This window comes from Microcaecilia unicolor, chromosome 3, assembly GCF_901765095.1.
Source record: "Microcaecilia unicolor chromosome 3, aMicUni1.1, whole genome shotgun sequence".
Lineage (NCBI taxonomy): Eukaryota > Metazoa > Chordata > Amphibia > Gymnophiona > Siphonopidae > Microcaecilia > Microcaecilia unicolor.
Window position 1 is genome coordinate 38,149,937 of NC_044033.1, and position 18,509 is coordinate 38,168,445.

The following is an 18,509-nucleotide window of genomic DNA, read 5'->3' on the forward strand; positions in this document are numbered from 1 at the left end:
AGTAAAAATAAGATAAGTGTCTGTCACTGGTATATTAATAGTGAACTAAATATAATTAGTGACAAAGTATATAATAAATAACAGCAGATGAAGAACTGTCCAACAATTTGGCTGAAGTATAGCTTAATCATACAATGCTATGTGAAATTAACTTACAACACAATGCATCACTATATCCATCCTTATACTATGTCTAATTGGCCTCAGAAGTCACAACAGAAACAGTACTTTACAGCTGCTAACTTTCAGATTCTTTTCCCAACAGAAAGGACTTAACAAGGACCTGGGGTTCCTAGCCCATTATAAACCATAAAGCTGTATGTCTCTGTTGATCAACCCACCCCTCACCTATCCACACCCATCCTGTTAGAATATCAATGATATGCTTTGATGTCCCCATGCATACCTCCTACCCACCCCCATCCTCCCACCCTTTCAGACTGTCATAGTAATGCTTGAATGTTTTCACTTATATACACTGTCAGCTAGCACATTTGCTTATTTCCGATCTGACGAAGAAGGGCAACCTTTGAAAGCTAATCAAGAAATGTATTAAGTTATGTCTAATAAAAAGGTGTCATCTTATTTTCTTTTCCATGTTTTATTTTGTTTGATTTCTATTGATAACCTTAAGAGTGGACTAACACGGCTACCACACTCCTCTACTTAAGATTCTTTTCCAGCATTAAGTTATAAGGTCATATGAACTGTACAAGTCTCTGAACAATGCCATCTTTTCACGTAACCAAGACTGCTGTTAAAGCACTTATCCTATAACTGAGTCACCTATCCACATCCACTTTTCCATTCAAGTCCAGTGGTTAGTAAATACTTTTTTTTCTTTCTGTAATGCCCATCGTATAAAAGACGTGGGCCAACTATTTCACTGACAAATACATACAACTTTATTGAGCATGGATCAGCCTCCAGATAAATGGTAATTAACACCATTTGTGACTAACACCATTTGCGACCAGAAATGTGCCTGCTGCTCCATGCAGATTACATCCCTCTAAGACCTGTTTTCATTACCACCATTTTCTGCTGTCAGCCAACTAGTTCCCAATCCAGTTCTCTACTTTGGGTTCTAACTTCAGCCAACTCTGCTTTTTCATGAGCCTCAAAGGCTTTGCTGAAATCCAAGTAGACTACATTTAGCATGCATCTTCGATCTAGTTCTCTGGTCATCCAGTCAAAGAAAACAATCAGCACAATTCTCCTTTAGCAATGTCAAAGTTGTCTCAGATCTTGCAAGTCATGGATTCTTCACTATCATTTCCTTCAGCAGCATCTCCAAAAGTTTTCCATCCACTAGAATGAGGCGTACTGGCCTGTAGTTTCCTATTCCTTCTCTGTCACCAGTTTTGTAAAGAGAGGGAAACCTTATCTTTTTGCCTCCAATCCTTTGGAACCTTTCCCCATCTCCAAGCATCTATTAAATAAATCTTTCAAGAGGGCCCAGCAGGATTTTCTATTTGTTTAATAATCTGGGACGTATCTCATCTGGCCCCGAGGCTTCGTCCACTTTTAGTTTTTAAGTTGTTCATAAACTTTCTCCCCAGCCCTACCCACTAGTCTGCCACCTCAATTTTAATTTGAGGCCTGGCAGCCTAGCAAGTGTTTCCAAATACTCAGTAGCTAAGGCAGAAACCTTAATGACTGGCACTATCAAGTTCCAAAATCAATGTAACCTTTTATTTATGCATTTGTTCCTGTAAGTTCAATATATGTGCGTGGGTTTTCTATTAATTTTCACAGGAAAATAAGTAGAGGCAGCACTCTTCACTGTTGCTCAATTGGACTTCTGGATGAATTGTATCTATCGACTTTAGCACACCATGTTCCTTCATGCACAATTAGCCAGGGTTTATACATTTTTATAATAGCACCTCATCTAGTTCGTTATACAGTGTCAGTCTTTGCAAACCCACAGGCCACAAGTCTTTACTCAACTTAATACGCATACACCTAGAGTGTGACCACTGGGTATTACCATTGGGCAATGGCTGAGACTCCCTCCCCTAGCAGTTATGAGCACTATACCCAGCATGTCCTGCACCCAGACGTCCCATGAAGCAGAAGCAAGTTAAATAAAAACCCAGCTCTTCTACATGGTCATGCACAACACAGAAATTACGGCAATGGGCCATCCCAGTGATCCTTTAAAGTAGCAATACACCAAAGAATGGTCTAAAATTGTGACCCATAAGAACTGCCATACTGAATCAAATCACAGATCTATCTATCCCAGTATCCTGACTTTCACTGTGGAGCATTTGAGGTAGGGGAGAAGACAATTAGGGTTGAGTGACTGGTACAACTCAGTGGTTTATTAATACATTCTCCCCCTCATTTCAATAACAGGTCATCTGAATTTAAACACCTGTTGTATACTTAGGAGCCTTTTTGTTAATCTACACTAGTTGCTAGTTGTGGAGGAGTAGCCTAGTGGTTAGTGCAGTGGACTTTGATCCTGGGGAACTGAGTTCGATCCCACTGCAGCTCTTTGTGACTCTGGGTAAGTCACTCACCCTCCATTGCCCCTGGTACAAATAAGTACCTGAATATATGTAAAACTGCCTTGAATGTAGTTGCAAAAACCTCAGAAAGGTGATATATCAAGTCCCATTTCCCTTTCCTATTTGAGATTCTACATGGAATGTTGCTACTATTGAGATTCTGTTGCTACTACTGGAGATTCTACATGGAATGTTAATGTTGCTATTCCACTAGCAATACTCCACGTAGAAGCCTGCCCTTGCAGATCAGCAATGCAGCTGTGCAGGCTTCTGTTTCTGTGAGTCCTGACGTCCTGCACATATGTGCAGGACGTCAGACTCACAGAAACAGAAGCCTGTGCGGTCGCATTGGTGATCTGCAAGGGCAGGTTCTACATGGAATGTTGCTAGTGGAGGAATAGCCTAGTGGTTAGTGCAGTGGACTTAATCCTGGCGAACTGGGTTTGTTCCACTGCTGCTCCTTGTGACTCTGGGCAAGTCACTTAACCCTCCATTGCCCTGGTACAAATAAGTACCTGAATATATGTAAACCGCTTTGAATGTGTTGCAAAGAACCTCAGAAAGGCGGTATATCAAGTCCCATTTCCCTTTCCCCCCCTTACTAGCAGGTGCCCAAAGTAGGAGGGCACATTTTGCCCTGCCTTCCTACTGCTCTCCACCCCCCTGCCACAACACATACCTTGGCTGGCGGGCGTCCCTAATCTCTGCCAGCAGAAGCCTTCCTGACGTCAGAAGGTGTGACTAAGGGCACAAACTCATCAGAAGCAAACAGGGAAGGCTAGAGACGGGCAGCAGGGCTTTAAATAACGCGGCGCTTCAATGGAGGTAATAAAAAAAGATGGATGGGAGGGGAGGGTGGGGGCAACAGAAAATCGTTGGACATTGATGGGATGGGAGGGCAGGGGAGGGAGGAGAATTGCTGGGCATGGATGGGTAGAGGGGGGCATGGGAGAGAAGACAATTGCTGGGCATGCATAGGCGGTCGGTGGCCCAACTGTTTGGGGAGGCTAAAGGGGGCGGGGTTAGGGGAGAAGCCAGGGGTGGAGCTTATATACATAATTGTCTGATAACACAGAGAAAAAATACATAAATAAAAATAAAATAATCACAATTAATGCCTTTTATTAAATTTAGATATTAGATATGTATCATATGTCAAAGAATAAAGTGGTTGCTCACAAGCATATTTCTAAGCACAATCGCTCAACTGCAAAACACTATGCACAACTTTGTGCAAAAAAACACACTCAGAACCTTACCGTACCATAAATATTACACTGGGCAGAACCTAATACACCAACTATACCACCCATACGGAAAATGCAGACCGTCAACAATATGAAACAAGGGATCATATCATCACAATTCTCATGTAGAGCCACAAAACACCCTAATTCATGTTTAATGTGGGAGTAAAATGCCATAAATAAGAAAATAAATATAAACTTTTAATGTTGAGCACCTGATTCTCAAAGTGGACATATTTCAAACAATATAATGAAAATAAATGATCTTTTCTACCTTTTTGTCTGGTGAGTTTTTTCTGATCATGCTGGCCCAGTATGATTCTGCTGCTATCTGTCCTCAGTGCAGGTCAGGAAGTCATCCTCCTTAAATAATCTCCCTGGCAACCAGGACACCTCCAGCCAACCCCCCCCCCCCCCCTCTCCCAGCAGTAAGGTAAACAAACCATAAACCAATTTCTACAACTGGACAAGGCTAGAGGGCTTTCACTGCAGCTCCTGCTGTGAGGATGGAGGTAAATCAACAATTTAAACCCCTCAGAGCACAGCAGGGGAGGCTTAGCCTGTCCAAGCCTCTTATACCAGGCGCCTATGTGGGCATGGATGGGTAGAAGGGGGCAGGGGAGAGAGAAGACAATTGCTGGGCATGGATGGGTAGAGGGGGGGCAGGGGAGAGAAGACAATTGCTGGGCATGGATGGGTAGAGGGGGCAGGGGAGAGAAGACAGTTGCTGGGCATAGATGGGTAGAGGGAGCAGGGAAGAGAAGACAATTGCTGGGCATGGAGGGCAGGGGAGAGAAGAGAATTGCTGGGCATGAATGGATAGAGGGGGCAGGGGAGAGAAGAGAATTGCTGGGCATGGATGGGTAGGGGGCAGGGGAGAGAAGAGAATTGCTGGGTATGGATGGATAGAGAGGGGCAGGGGAGAGAGGAGAGTTTCAGGACATGGTTGGGTATGGGGGCAAGAGAAATTCTGGACATGGATGGAGGGGAGGGAAGGGAGAGAGAAGAAATGCTGGACATGGAGGGAAGATAGAGGAAGGAGATTAGATGAAGGAAAAGGAAGTGAGGAGAGAAGCTGCACATGGATGGAGAAAATAGGCAGAAGCTGGATCCACTGTACAGTCAAGTCTGCGGGAGGACCAGAAATGAAAGAAGAAAGGAGGAAAGAAAAGAAATAAATGGAAAGGAAGCCCTGGAAACGGGAGTCAAGGGAACAGATAGAGAGCAGCAGAATCAGATACTGGGCCAGCATGATCGAGAAACAAAGTCACCAGACAACAAAGTTAGAAAAAAATAATTTTATTTTCATATAGTGTTTGGAATATGTCCACTTTGAGAATCAGGTGGCTGAACGTTAAAAGTTTATATTTATTTACTTATTTATGGCATTTTATCCCATATTAAACATGAATTAGATTGGAACCTGGGATCATTAATTTTTTTTTCCTGGAGAGAGTAATGAATTGCCCCCCCCCCCCCAGCTATAGCCAGCTCTGCAATTTTTTTGGGGGGGGTGCAGAAGTGGATGGGGGGGGGGGGCGCGCCAATGTGGACCTCGGGAGAGAGCCTGTTGTTAAAAGTTTACCAGCACACCACTGCTTTTGGCTCTACGATAGATAAAATCCTTCAACTGGTCATACTGAAAAGCATCCCGGTCAGGCAACCCAAATTCATCTTGTAAGTCCAAAAAGAGAGGCGTTCTCCCCTTCTCCCATAGGTATCCCAATGTACAAAGTGACGATGTGGTTCAACGCTGATAAGTAGAATCACTCCCCCTGGGGCAAACCCAGTACTATATAAACTAGGTGTGTGCAAATGTCACTGTTGATCAGGAAATATTTGAGCTTGAGCCTAATCCAGGCCTCCAAGGGAGTACAAATCAAGCCACCCAAATTGGGCCACTATCTGGCGTAGTGGGGTCAGAGAAGCCAAGGAAGGGCCTAGAGTGGAGTATCCCCCATCAGGTGTTACTCATTATGTAGCCACAGCTTAGAGCCCACCTGCTGCCAGATTGCTATGGTTGGAGACGGGCTACAACAAGATAAAGCTCAAAATAGGGAACCCCCATTCCACCATCTCTTTTTAGTTGATAGAGAACCCTCCAACCACTCTAGGGGGCCTTTATCACAAAGGAGAGAGTGGCCGTCAAGGTACATGACCCACAACACTTATACAAGGAAAATGCAATCAATAGCTATTAAGCCAGCAGGAAAAGAAAATGCAACAGAGCTCCCAGCTATATGGCCAAAAAAGTAATAACAAAGGTAGCCCATCTACACCCACGAAAGAACACCTGCCAAGCAAAAATATAAAAAGTGAGGTAGCATCCATTTCAGTAGTTGAGCTCCCAAATGCTGTCTATTAAGATGGCCCTTGCCATGGGTGGCCCTCTGCCACCGAGGATGAGAGTCCCATTGCAAATCTGTAGATCCTCAAGCCTTAGCACCAGCACCGACTCCTTAACTCTGTAATCCACAAAGCAGGCTATGACATCTCATGGCAAATTTGTCCATGGTTGGCCCACTACTCTATGCACCTGCTCTATTTTAACGGTTTCCAGTGGCACCAACTGCTCCGAAGATGAGAGAAGCATACTGGCAATTTGCTGTACCACCAGCTGCAGTTAAGATAATTAGCTGATTCGGGCACACCCTTAATACGTATATTGAACCGCCAACCACTGTTCCCTAAATCCTTCACTTTATCAATCAGGAAGGAATGTGTGAGGTGATGTTCTATAAGAGAAGTCTTCAGATACATCAAGGCCTCTTCTTGCTCGTCAATGTGAGTTTCAGATTCTTCCACGCAGCTTCAAGATCTTCTCTTGCAAATCCGCCGCTAGAGCAGACAGCTCCTCCCGGACCCCTTTAACGTCTGGATTTCTTGCAACAGTTCATGAAACTCTGAGAATGGCTCCACCGACTCACCCCTGGCATTTGATTGTTTTGCCACTGCAAGCTGTTTCGCTGTATAGTCGGAGGAGTCATTCTGCGACACCATCTTGGTGGTGGAGGGCTGTGAGCAGTATGCAAACTCTTCTAGCAATCTGTGCGGCTGTTGCTGTATCGCACCCCAAACCACCGTGGAGGGTCAGTCACACAGGAAGTATGAGACAAACACGCCACCAGAACCCCCGATTAAGCTGGAATTAAATGCCAAAACAGTGAGGGGGCATGCGGAGCCTCAAGCTCTCCCAGCCATCTTGAAGCATAATGTCATGTCTCTCTGTCCTGAGGTACTTTTAATATGTGCGCATTCTACCGGCGTTCTAAAAAATTAAATATATTTTTTCACCGGGGGGGGGGGGGGGGTATTTGATGGCAGAGAGTTGGCCTGTCTGTGCTAATCACTGCAGCTACATTACCACACGCTAACTCATTAGTGCAGGATTAGCATGTGAATATTTACCACCTACAAAATAGGTGTCGGTAAGAGATAAGTACATAAGTATTGCCATACTGAGAAAGACCAAAGGTCCATCAAGCCCAGCATCCTGTTTCCAACAGTGGCCAATCCAGGTCACAAATAACCAGGCAAGATCCCAAAAATGTACAAAACATTTTATACTGCTTATCCCAGAAATAGTGGATTTTCCCCAAGTCGGTCTATGGACTTTTCCTTTAGGAAGCTGTCCAAACCTTTTTAAAACTCCGCTAAGCTAACCGCCTTTACCACATTCTCTGGCAACGAATTCCAGAGTTTAATTGCACGTTGAGTGAAGAAAGATTTTCCTCCGATTCGTTTTAAATTTATTACATTGTTGCTTCATCGCATGCAGTCCTAGTATTTTTGGAAAGCGTGAACAGATCACATGCTAATTTTTGTTAATGGCTGTGCACTAACGACAACATTAGCGCATGGCCATTACATTGGAAAACGGAAAATCGTCCATTTTCCAGCTGAGGCAAAGTGGATCCCATAGTTATCAACATGGGCTATTGTTAAGATGTGTTATTTGGCTACTAACTCATGGTATTGTAGCTCAGGTGCCATTTTATGCAATGAGTTAACTGGGGTTAACAGTAAAATAACATGTCTTAACGGTAGCCCATGTTGATAACTTCCCCTCTTAGGCTCTTTCATAAAAATGTGTTACTATGTACCTGTAATGCTAGAAATGACAAAGAGGAACAGAAATACAAGAGAAAATGTTACATACAAGAGCTGGAACGAAGCAGGAAAATCTGCAAAGCTCATATTGTGTTCATTTAAGTCCCAGAGAGAAATGTTTCCTGGAGTCCAGCTAAAATCTACACAGGTATGACTTTCATTTTATTTGTTACAAACAGCAAATTTGCATACATAGATTCATAATACTTCTTCTTCAAAAGGTGAACCCATAAAAATTAAACAGATTGTATGTTTTTATTAACTGCCATCAGTATTCTTACTGCTAAATTGTATTTTGGCTTTTTGAGCTATCAAGGTCTAGGTCAGAATTTATAATAACATAAATGATAAAATTGGACATGGTCGTATTTGAAATACATTTAGATGGCTGCGTTCCAACTGAGGATTCATGCCATTTATAATAGTTTGGATTCTGCTGCAAATTGGTGCTTGAGCCAAGCTTTGATTGACGAAAGACCCCTAAGCTTCGACCACTGGAAATCCTCAATCTCCTCTGAGGCAGAGGCACTTCTAATGAAGAAGGCCATGAAATGCAATCATACACAGTGGGCACGGAGTTAAATGAACATTACATATCCTGGAAACGTACTATCAGAGACCTTTTTGTTTCGTGACACAACCTGTTTCATTGTGAATAACAAAGCCACGGCTGTCTCTTGCAGGACTGAACTTGTACCTGAAAAACAATCTTATGTGCCATTCAGTAATTGCTGTGTTTTGCCATAAGACTGGGTTCTGTTTCTCTGGAGACAGTTTTTATCTTTTGTGGATCAAAACTCTCTGCTCCGTCTACTTGAAGTGAATTGGAGTTTGATCATTTATATATTTTCAGTGTAAGCTGAAACACTTAGGGGCCCGTCGGTAGCCCAACACAGGCTTACAGCATGCCATCCCAGAACTACCGCCAGCCCAACATGGCTGCCGGCGGTAGTACCGGCTTGCTGTGCATTGCCTAGATATTGCCGGTTACCGTGGGAGCCCTTACCACCAATGGGTGGTGGCGCATATCAGACGTGAGTAAAAATTAGAATTACTGCCCGGGCCCACGGTAGCCAGGCGGTAGTTCTAATAATCTGACGCGCATTGTACGCACGTAGGCGCCTACGCACCTTAGTAAAAAGTCTTCATGGGTCCATTTTTAGCATCATTTTAACATTATTCCAAATCAAGATATTCAATATCCCAATCAATGTTCAATTTTCAGAAACTTTAACTTAGCTTAATAGCGGAAGTAATTTCTCAATCACACAAGGGAACAGCCTTACACATGTTTTGCTTCTTTTGCGTCAGGGAAGCCATTCAAGTTTATCTACTTAAGGGTGCCCTGATAGGGCCTGAAGTCTTTTTTTTCCATAAGTTTTTCTGTAGGAAAAGCTTACTGTATCAGGCCTATAGTGATATATCAAACATATAAACGGCAAGTGACCGACTCACCTGCAAATGCGCAGGGAGTCGGAATGCTGAAAGTGTAGAAGTCCAAGCCCCACCTCCACCAGCAGTACAGCCAATAGGGAGGAGGGCTTGGACATGGGAGTGGAAATCGGAGGAGGAGGGAGCAGGGAGGGAAGGATGGGGCGGAACTGAGGGGAAACAGATGCTGGGGGGGGGGAGGCAGGGGAGAGAGCAGGGTTGGTGGGGGGGGGGGGGGGGGAGGCCATAGGAAAACAAAAAACTAGCCCGTTGTTACGGGCTTAACGGCTAGTAATATAATAACATGGTTACATGTCAACAGATAAAGGAACCTTGGCTTTTATAACGTTGGATGAGCAAAATCAAAGCTAAGGACAGTCTAGGGTAGAGGGAGGGGCTGGATGGGTGAAGGGTAGGAAAGTGGGTGGTTTGTTGTACGGAAGGTAACAATTTAAATGAGGGAGTGTGTATTTGAGTCGGGTGGGGGCTAAGGGATTGGATAGAGGGTGGTTAAGGCTGAAGGGTGGGTTTTGATGTGAGGGAATTTAGTGGGCTTTACATATTCAAGAGGGAGGAAAGTCTGGTTGGCATTTTCTTGAAATTTTTTTTTCCCTCTCCACTACTTTTTTTTTTCTCAGGAGTTTTATTTGTTAGGGAATGTATTTGGGTGGGCTCCAGGATGGAATGGGGGCGGGGGGAGTCATAGCCATGAGTGGGAAAAGTTTTGTTTTTTTTTAATTGATCCAGATGTGGCTTGTGAAAAAGAAAAATGAGGAAGTACGGGAATATGGATATAATATCAGCATGTGTATGACATCACCATGAGTTGGGCAAGGCTCTGCATCAGCACAGGCCCTGCTTATATATTTTGTTAATACTATACATGGATCAGATTAGCTGTTTCTCAGGCAGGGGAAATGGCCGCTCTGGGAACAGAATTTGTTCTGAGTTTATCATTCAGAAGCTGCAGCCAATAATGTTTGCCTCAAATTTTATTGTATTGGATTTATTTAACGTTGATGTTTGAGTTTGAAAGATAGCACATGATTGATGTGAATGCCAATGTTAAGACAATTAAAGCTTTCTAGTTGCTCTTCTTACTGAATCTCCATAGGTTCAAAATCCATCTTCAGTTATATCCCTTCTTTGTCCATTGTATTTGACCTAATCTTGTTTGAATTATGATGATAGGCTAATCCAGCAGTGCTTTTTCACACTTCTTAAAATCCCCTCTGCCACCTTCGTGCAGGGATTTAATTAATTAACTGCGAAAAGATTTTGCAGTAGCTGCAATTTGACTGCCTGTTTCCACATTAGAAAGTTAGGGCCAGATTCTAATATGGTGCAAAAAAAAAAAAACGGCACTGAAAAAACTCGCACTTAGAGGTATTCTATAAACCGCAACTAAAATTTAGGCGCAGCCATTTACACCATCTAAAACCTGGTATAAGTGCCCATGTCTTATTTAGGCATGAATCGGGCATATTCTTTAATGGTGCGTATTCTTTTTTGGAATGCTTATGACTCGCCCATGCCCCTCGTACAAAATAAGTGCTTGTATATATGTAAACCGCTTTGAATGTAGTTGCAAAATACCACAGAAAGGCGGTATATCAAGTCCTGTTTCCCTTTCCCTCCCATGGCCATGCCCCTTTTGTGATCTGCGCAGTAGAATTTACATGCACCACTTTACAGAAAATGCTTAGAAAGTTGCGTGTGTAAATTCTAATTACTTCTAATTAGTGCCAATTAGTGCTTGTTAGCAGCTAATTATCAGTGCTGATTAGCTTGTTAAACAATTGAGTTGCACGCACCAATCAGTTACTTTAGTTGCTGTTTATATTAACTGTTAGCATGTGCTATCCACTTCATTAATACCTAATGCAACCTAGCCAATAAGCTGTGTCTTCACAGGTTTTTTCTGAAAGGTGTATTTTAGAATATATTTAATAATTTTAAGGGGCTTTGACATTAGCTTCAGAACTTAGTACAAGAACAGTACTGGGCAGACTTCTACGGTCTGTGCCCTGAGAAAGGCAAGGACAAATCAAACTCGGGTATACATATAAAGTATCACATACTATTTGCCTTATTTTCAAAAGAGAAAGACGCCCATATTTCGACCCAAATCGGGAGATGGGCGTCTTTCTCCCGTGGGCGAACAAATCGGTATAATCGAATGCCCATTTTGGGCGTCTTCAACTGTACTCCGTTGCGGAAACGGCCAAAGTTGACGGGGGCGTGTCAGAGGCGTGGTGAAGGCGGGACTGGGGCGTGTTTATCGGCCGAGGAGAGATGGGTGTCCTCAGCCGATAATCGAAAAAAGAAAGGCGTTTTTAGCGCGAATTTGGGTCACTTTTTTGGACCCTTTTTTTTCCAAGAACAAGTCCCAAAAAAGTGCCATAAATGACCAGATGCCCACCCGAGGGAATCGGGGATGACCACCCCTCACTCCCCCAGTGGTCACTAACCCCCTCCCACCCAAAAAAAAAACAACTTTAAAAACTTTTTCTTCCAGCCTGTATGCCAGTCTCAAATGTCATACTCAGCTCCATCACAGCAGTGTGCAGGTCCCTGGAGCAGTTTTAGTGGGTGCATGCACTTCAGGCAGGCAGACCCAGGCCCATCCCCCCCTACCTGTTACACTTGTGGTGGTAAATGGGAGCCCTCCAAAACGCCCCCAAAACCCACTGTACCCACATCTAGGTGCCCCCCTTCAGCCATAAGCGCTATGGTAATGATGTAGAGTTGTGGGCAGTGGGTTTGGGGGGGGATTTGGGGGGCTCAGCACCCAAGGGAAGGGAGCTATGGACTTCAAAGGTAGTTAACTTTTTAAAATTGTTACAAGTGCCCCCTAGGGTGCTCGGTTGGTGTCCTGGCATGTGAGGGGGACCAATGCACTACGAATCTTGGCCCCTCCCACGACCCAATGCCTTGGATTTCTTCGTTTTTGAGCTGGACGCCTTCAGTTTACATTATCGTTGAAAAACAAAACCGCCCAGCTCAAATCCACATAAATCCGATGCATTTGGCTGGCACAAACCGTATTATCGGAAAAAAGATGGACGCCCATTTTTTCTGAAAATACGGTTTGTCCCACCCCTTCACATACCCGTTCTCGGAGACAGACGCCCATGGAGATGGGCGTTCGCGTTCGATTATGCCCCTCCACGTAAAATGAGTATATCTTGTTGGGCAGAGTGGATGGACTGTACAGGTCTTTATCTGCCGTCATTTACTATGTTACTATGGATATGGATAAGAATACATAACATTATGTATGAAACATTCTCTTCCATCCCAAAACATATTTATATTTATGAACATATGGTTCATAAGATCATGCATGGTGAAGCTCCGGGGTATATGCCAAGCCTGATAGACCTACCAACCAGGAATTCTACTAGAATATCACGTACGTTCCTGAATCTCCAGTACCCTAGTTACAAGGTGCTAAAATACAATCAACATATGCATCCAGTTTCTCCTATATAGGCATTCAAATATGGAATGAATTACCAAAATCCATAAAAACAACACACGACATAAATAATTTCCGAAAATTACTGAAAACCAACCTATTCCAAGGCATACCACAAAGATCCATCCTAACTACCAGTAACACAATTTAAACCAGAATTACACAAATCGTAACTCTTTATTCCTGATAGTTCAAGCTAATCTATTACGATTGAAGTTTAATACATACCCTTTATTACTTATTATGAAAATGAACTTTCTTTATCTGACTACCTAACCTACTCTATTACCTCCATTCTATTATGTATTTCTCTTTTCCGTATTGGTGATCACCATTACGGAACAATGTAAGCCACATTGAACCTGCAAATAGGTGGGAAAATGTGGGATACGAATGCTACAAATAAATAAATACATATTTTCTTGTTAAATGTAAATAATGAGGTAGGTATTCAGCAGGAGTTAACTAGATAGGAAAGTTCCACTCCGGTTAAATCTTGCTGGCAGCTTCTGCCGCTAATATTCAGTGACAAGTAAACGGACAGTGCCGCTGAATATCAGTGCAGCCCACTGCAGCACTATGTAGGTAGTGCCGCGGCCATGCAGGGGTGGATCTGGGGGCAGTTCAGGGGCACACAATCAAGGCGGAGTCAGGATATTACCTGGTTAGTGGCTGTTTTCAGTTTGCTAACTGGGAAAATGCCTGAATAAAGTGAGTCCTGGCGGAAGTTTGTATATATTTTAGGGTGGCTGGTTTGCACGCATGTTTGAATCTACTGCAGCTGGGAAGAAGACATTTCAGCTCTTTCTCATGGAACTTAGAGATACCTCACGTCCCTGAAGAAGGAGTTTCTGAAACAGGGGTTTCTGTTAGACATTAGATTCCTGTAGAGTACTCAGATAAGTGGCTACCTCTGCTGTTGATGAAAATGTTGTGCTGCTATTTATGAGACCTTATATGAACAGCGTTGTGCAAATGAAATTAGTGCACACTGGGCCCCTTTTACCAAACTGCAGCAAAAAGGGGCCTGCGCTGGCATCGACACATGTTTTTGACTCGCACCGAGGCCCCTTTTTATCGCAGTGGGCAAAAGGTAGGTCTTGCTTTTCTGCAGGAAATGGCCCTGCGGCAAGTAAAGCACTTGCCACGCGGCCATTTCGGTGGTGGTGGGGGAGCACTTATCGCCACCCATTGAGGTGGCAGTAAGGGCTCCCACGATAACCCGGCGGTAACCGGCAGATTACCGCTGGGTACACATCAGAGCTACAAAAAATTTGTATCCCGCATTTTCCCACATATTAGCAGGCTCAATGTGGCTTACAAAATACCGCAATGGTGGACACCGAGTACGGTGGGTTTTAAACAAGTACAATAATAAAAAGGGTCGGGTAAGGTAGAGGTAAATGGATGCAATAAGGGACCAGGAGTGTAGAAATGAAATAATCATAGCAATGTTTATATAGATGCATTGTAGGGATGAGGCATTTAAGTAGAATCAACATGGTAGGCCTTGCAAAACAGGTATGTCTTTAAAGTTCGCTTGAAGTCCTGATGGTCGCGTGCTTTTATTTTTTCAAGCTCTTTGGTAAAGCATTCCACATTTGTGTACTTGAATAAAAAAAAATTGGATGCGTAGGTTGATTTGTATCTGAGACCAATGCAGCTTGGATAGTGAAGGTTCAGATAAGTACGTGATGAACTGATTCTGTTTCTGGCTGGAAGATCTATTAAATCAATCATATATCCTGGGGCCTCACCGTAGATAATCTTGCGGACCAGAGAGCAAATTTTGAAAGTAACGCGGTCCTTGATAGGGAGCCAGTGCGGTTTCAAACGAAGAGGTTTAGCACTATCAAACCTTTTTTTTTTGTTAAATATCAGTCTGGCAGCTGTGTTTTGGGCTGTCTGGAATTTTTTTCATAAGCTGTAATTTACAACCTGCATATATTCCATTACAATAATCTGGGTGGCTCAATAACATTGATTGTGTCAAGTTACGGAATATATTCTTCGGAAAGTAAGGTCTTATACGTTTACGTTTTCACATACAGTAAAACATCTTCTTTATAGTGGTGTTAACTTATAAGTACATAAGTAGTGCCATACTGGGAAAGACCAAAGGTCCATCTAGCCCAGCATCCTGTCACCGACAGTGGCCAATCCAGGTCAAGGGCACCTGGCACGCTCCCCAAACGTAAAAACATTCCAGACAAGTTATACCTAAAAATGCGGAATTTTTCCAAGTCCATTTCATAGCGGTCTATGGACTTGTCCTTTAGGAATCTATCTAACCCCTTTTTAAACTCCGTCAAGCTAACCGCCCGTACCACGTTCTCCGGCAATGAATTCCAGAGTCTAATTACACGTTGGGTGAAGAAAAATTTTCTCCGATTAGTTTTAAATTTACCACACTGTAGCTTCAACTCATGCCCTCTAGTCCTAGTATTTTTGGATAGTGTGAACAGTCGCTTCACATCCACCCGATCCATTCCACTCATTATTTTATACACTTCTATCATATCTCCCCTCAGCCGTCTCTTCTCCAAGCTGAAAAGCCCTAGCCTTCTCAGCCTCTCTTCATAGGAAAGTCGTCCCATCCCCACTATCATTTTCGTCGCCCTTCGCTGTACCTTTTCCAATTCTACTATATCTTTTTTGAGATACGGAGACCAGTACTGAACACAATACTCCAGGTGCGGTCGCACCATGGAGCGATACAACGGCATTATAACATCCGCACACCTGGACTCCATACCCTTCCTAATAACACCCAACATTCTATTCGCTTTCCTAGCCGCAGCAGCACACTGAGCAGAAGGTTTCAGCGTATCATCAACGACGACACCCAGATCCCTTTCTTGATCCGTAACTCCTAACGCGGAACCTTGCTCTCTGGTGTAAGGAGGCTATCAATATATATTTGTAGTGCTGGATATGACGGCACACTGGAGGTGGGAAGTACCGTGTGCTGCTGCAGTAGCCCGGCGGTACTTCCTTTTTAGCAAGTGGTAAGCCCGTGTTGGGCTTACCGCCGCTTTGTAAAAGGGGCCCAAAAAATGCTAAGAGGCCCATTTGTATAAAATGAGATTCTTAGCATTTAGCATGCGCTAATTCTATCCTAATGGTTAGTGCAGTGGGCTTTGATCCTGGCAACCTGTGTTCAATTCCCACTGCAGTTCCTTGTGACCTTGGACAAGTCGCTTAACCTTTCATTGCCTCAGGTACAAACCCCCCCCCCCAAAAAAAAAAAAAAAACAAACTTAAGATTGTGAGCCCTCTAGGGACAGTAAAAGTACCGGCATATAATGTGTACAGTGCTGTGTACGTCTAGTAGCACTATAGAAATTATTAGTAGTAATAATAAGCTTTAGTAAAAGAGTCACAAAATATCATGTTTTTTTTCTGCTCGCTTGCGTTGTTAACGACACACAATAACATTTCATTACAAACAACATTCCATCCCTAATAAATACATAAAGAAATAAAAGTCTTTTAGGAACAAAATAGAAGAAAATCTTTGAACACAGGGCAAATATGGGAATCAAAATCTCCATTCACTTCTTGCGAGATAATAAAACAATATGAATCACATAGAAATACTCGCTCACAACACATACAAACATAGATGAAATGAAAAAAAAAAAAAAGAAAAAAGTAATAAAAAAATTGACTAACCTAACCCACCTGAGCTTGGCTCACACGGATCAATATCCTCGTCGTCATCACTGGGACACTCGGCTGAAGCCACCAGGATGTCATCAGTACTCTGCAATGAAAACAGGACAAGAAGATAAAGACCTGGAGATTCAATGTGCCCCAACAAGAATCATAAAGTGTGCATTCATTGGAAGCTCGAATATACGGTAATCTTACTGCACGGAGATATTACCCTGTGTGTCATAGCTCAGCATAGGCCTATTACACTACGTATCTGGAAGCAATCATAAAAAGAATCATATTAACTGGCCTTAGCCATAGTTCAATCACTGTGACACAAGGGGTTTTGCACAAAATTTTGGAAAATGATTTAATCTGGTGTTTGAGACCCAGAGCTGCAGAGCAGTGCACTTTATTGCTAAAATGATAAATACTTGCAGCGTGTGACGAGATGCACAGAGGCAGATGAACTGAGTTCGATTCCCACTTCAGGCACAGGCAGCTCCTTGTGACTCTGGGCAAGTCACTTAACCCTCCATTGCCCCATGTAAGCCGCATTGAGCCTGCCATGAGTGGGAAAGCGCAGGGTACAAATGTAACAAAAATAAAATAGATACTATTGGAGATTCTACATGGAATGTTGCTACTATTGGAGATTCTACATGGAATGTTGCTATTCCACTAGGAACATTCCATGTAGAAGGCTGCGCAGGCTTCTACATGGAATGTTGCTAGTGGAATAGCAACATTCCATGTAGAATCTCAAATAATAGCAACAGTGGAGGAGTGGCCTAGTGGTTAGGGTGGTAGACTTTGGGCCTGGGGAACTGAGTTCAATTCCTACTTCAGGCACAGGCAGCTCCTTGTGACTCTGGGCAAGTCACTTAACCCTTCATTGCCCCATGTAAGCCACATTGAGCCTGCCATGAGTGGGAAAGTGCAGGGTACAAATGTAACAAAAAATATATATATAAAACTAAGAGCCCTTTTTCACAAAGGCATGCTAGTGTTTTTGCACGCTAAAAATTAGCATGCGTTAAATGCTAAAACACCCATTATGCCCCAGATTCTATATAGCGCACCCAGTGTTCCGCGCCGTAATCCAAGTGTATTCTATAACAATGCGCCTACCAGTTGCTAAAAGGGCGTGCTGAGGCATCCCGCAGTAGTTTCCTGCTCAGCATGGGCTAATTCTGCATTAGAAAATATATTTTTTATTTTTGAGTGCGGGAGGCACGCCCATGGGCGGACAGTAGGCATGCCTGCGCTAATTGGGTAGCGTGGGCAAACTACTGCGCTCTACCCAATTAGTGCTGGGAGTTGCACGAGAGCTCTTACTTTTTTCCTAAATAATTGCACTGTTCTATAAATATGTGCTTAACTTACACAGCGGCGGTAAGCCGAAGGTGGGCTCAGTGACGATCCTAGGTCGGCTGCCACCCGGGGCAGATCGCCGATGCATCCCCCCCCCCCCCCCCCCCCGCGGGTGCAGCACAACACCTCCATGGCACAATGACACCCCCCCTAGCGCATGCCGCTGGAGGGGTGTTCCGGGGCAGAGGGAGCAGGGAACCAGCGGAGCCGACAGTGGCATGGCCGCTCTCTGCACCCCTCTAGCGTCGTGCACCCGGCGTGGAACGCCCCCCCACCGCCACGCCCTTGGTACACCGTTGGGTGGGCTTACTGCACACTAATCTGGTGGAGCTACCGTCGACCCAACTCGGGTGCCAGAAGTAGTTCCGGAGCCCAGATGCGCACCATTTCCCACACTGGGGAAAACAGTGTTGTCATTTTCAGCTCTGCACTAACCTGACAGTAATCGGGCTACCGCCGGGTTAGCACCAGCTGATCAGGTTACCACCGGGTTAGAGAAGGAGCCCTTACCGCTAGCTCAGTGGGTGGCATTAAGTGCTCCCCCCTGCATGGCCAAGTGGTAAGTGAAATCTTCCTGCATGGCCATGCCATTTTTTGGCCTTTTAACCTGCTGCGGTAAAACGGCACTAGCGCAGGGCCTTTTTTACCGCAGCTCGGTAAAAGGACTCCACAGTGCATATTTTACAGGTC

At 43.9% G+C, this 18,509-nt stretch overlaps 1 protein-coding gene across 1 annotated transcript in view; it reads right to left on the reverse strand.

The window, feature by feature from the left end:
- NRXN1 (neurexin 1) overlaps positions 1–18,509 on the reverse strand; it is a 2,115,739-nt gene that overhangs the window by 150,365 nt on the left and 1,946,865 nt on the right. Inside the window, exon 21 of the mRNA XM_030195841.1 lies at positions 16,464–16,554. Within this exon, the coding sequence (XP_030051701.1) occupies positions 16,464–16,554 (91 nt within the window). The remainder of the gene's footprint in view (positions 1–16,463; positions 16,555–18,509) is intronic.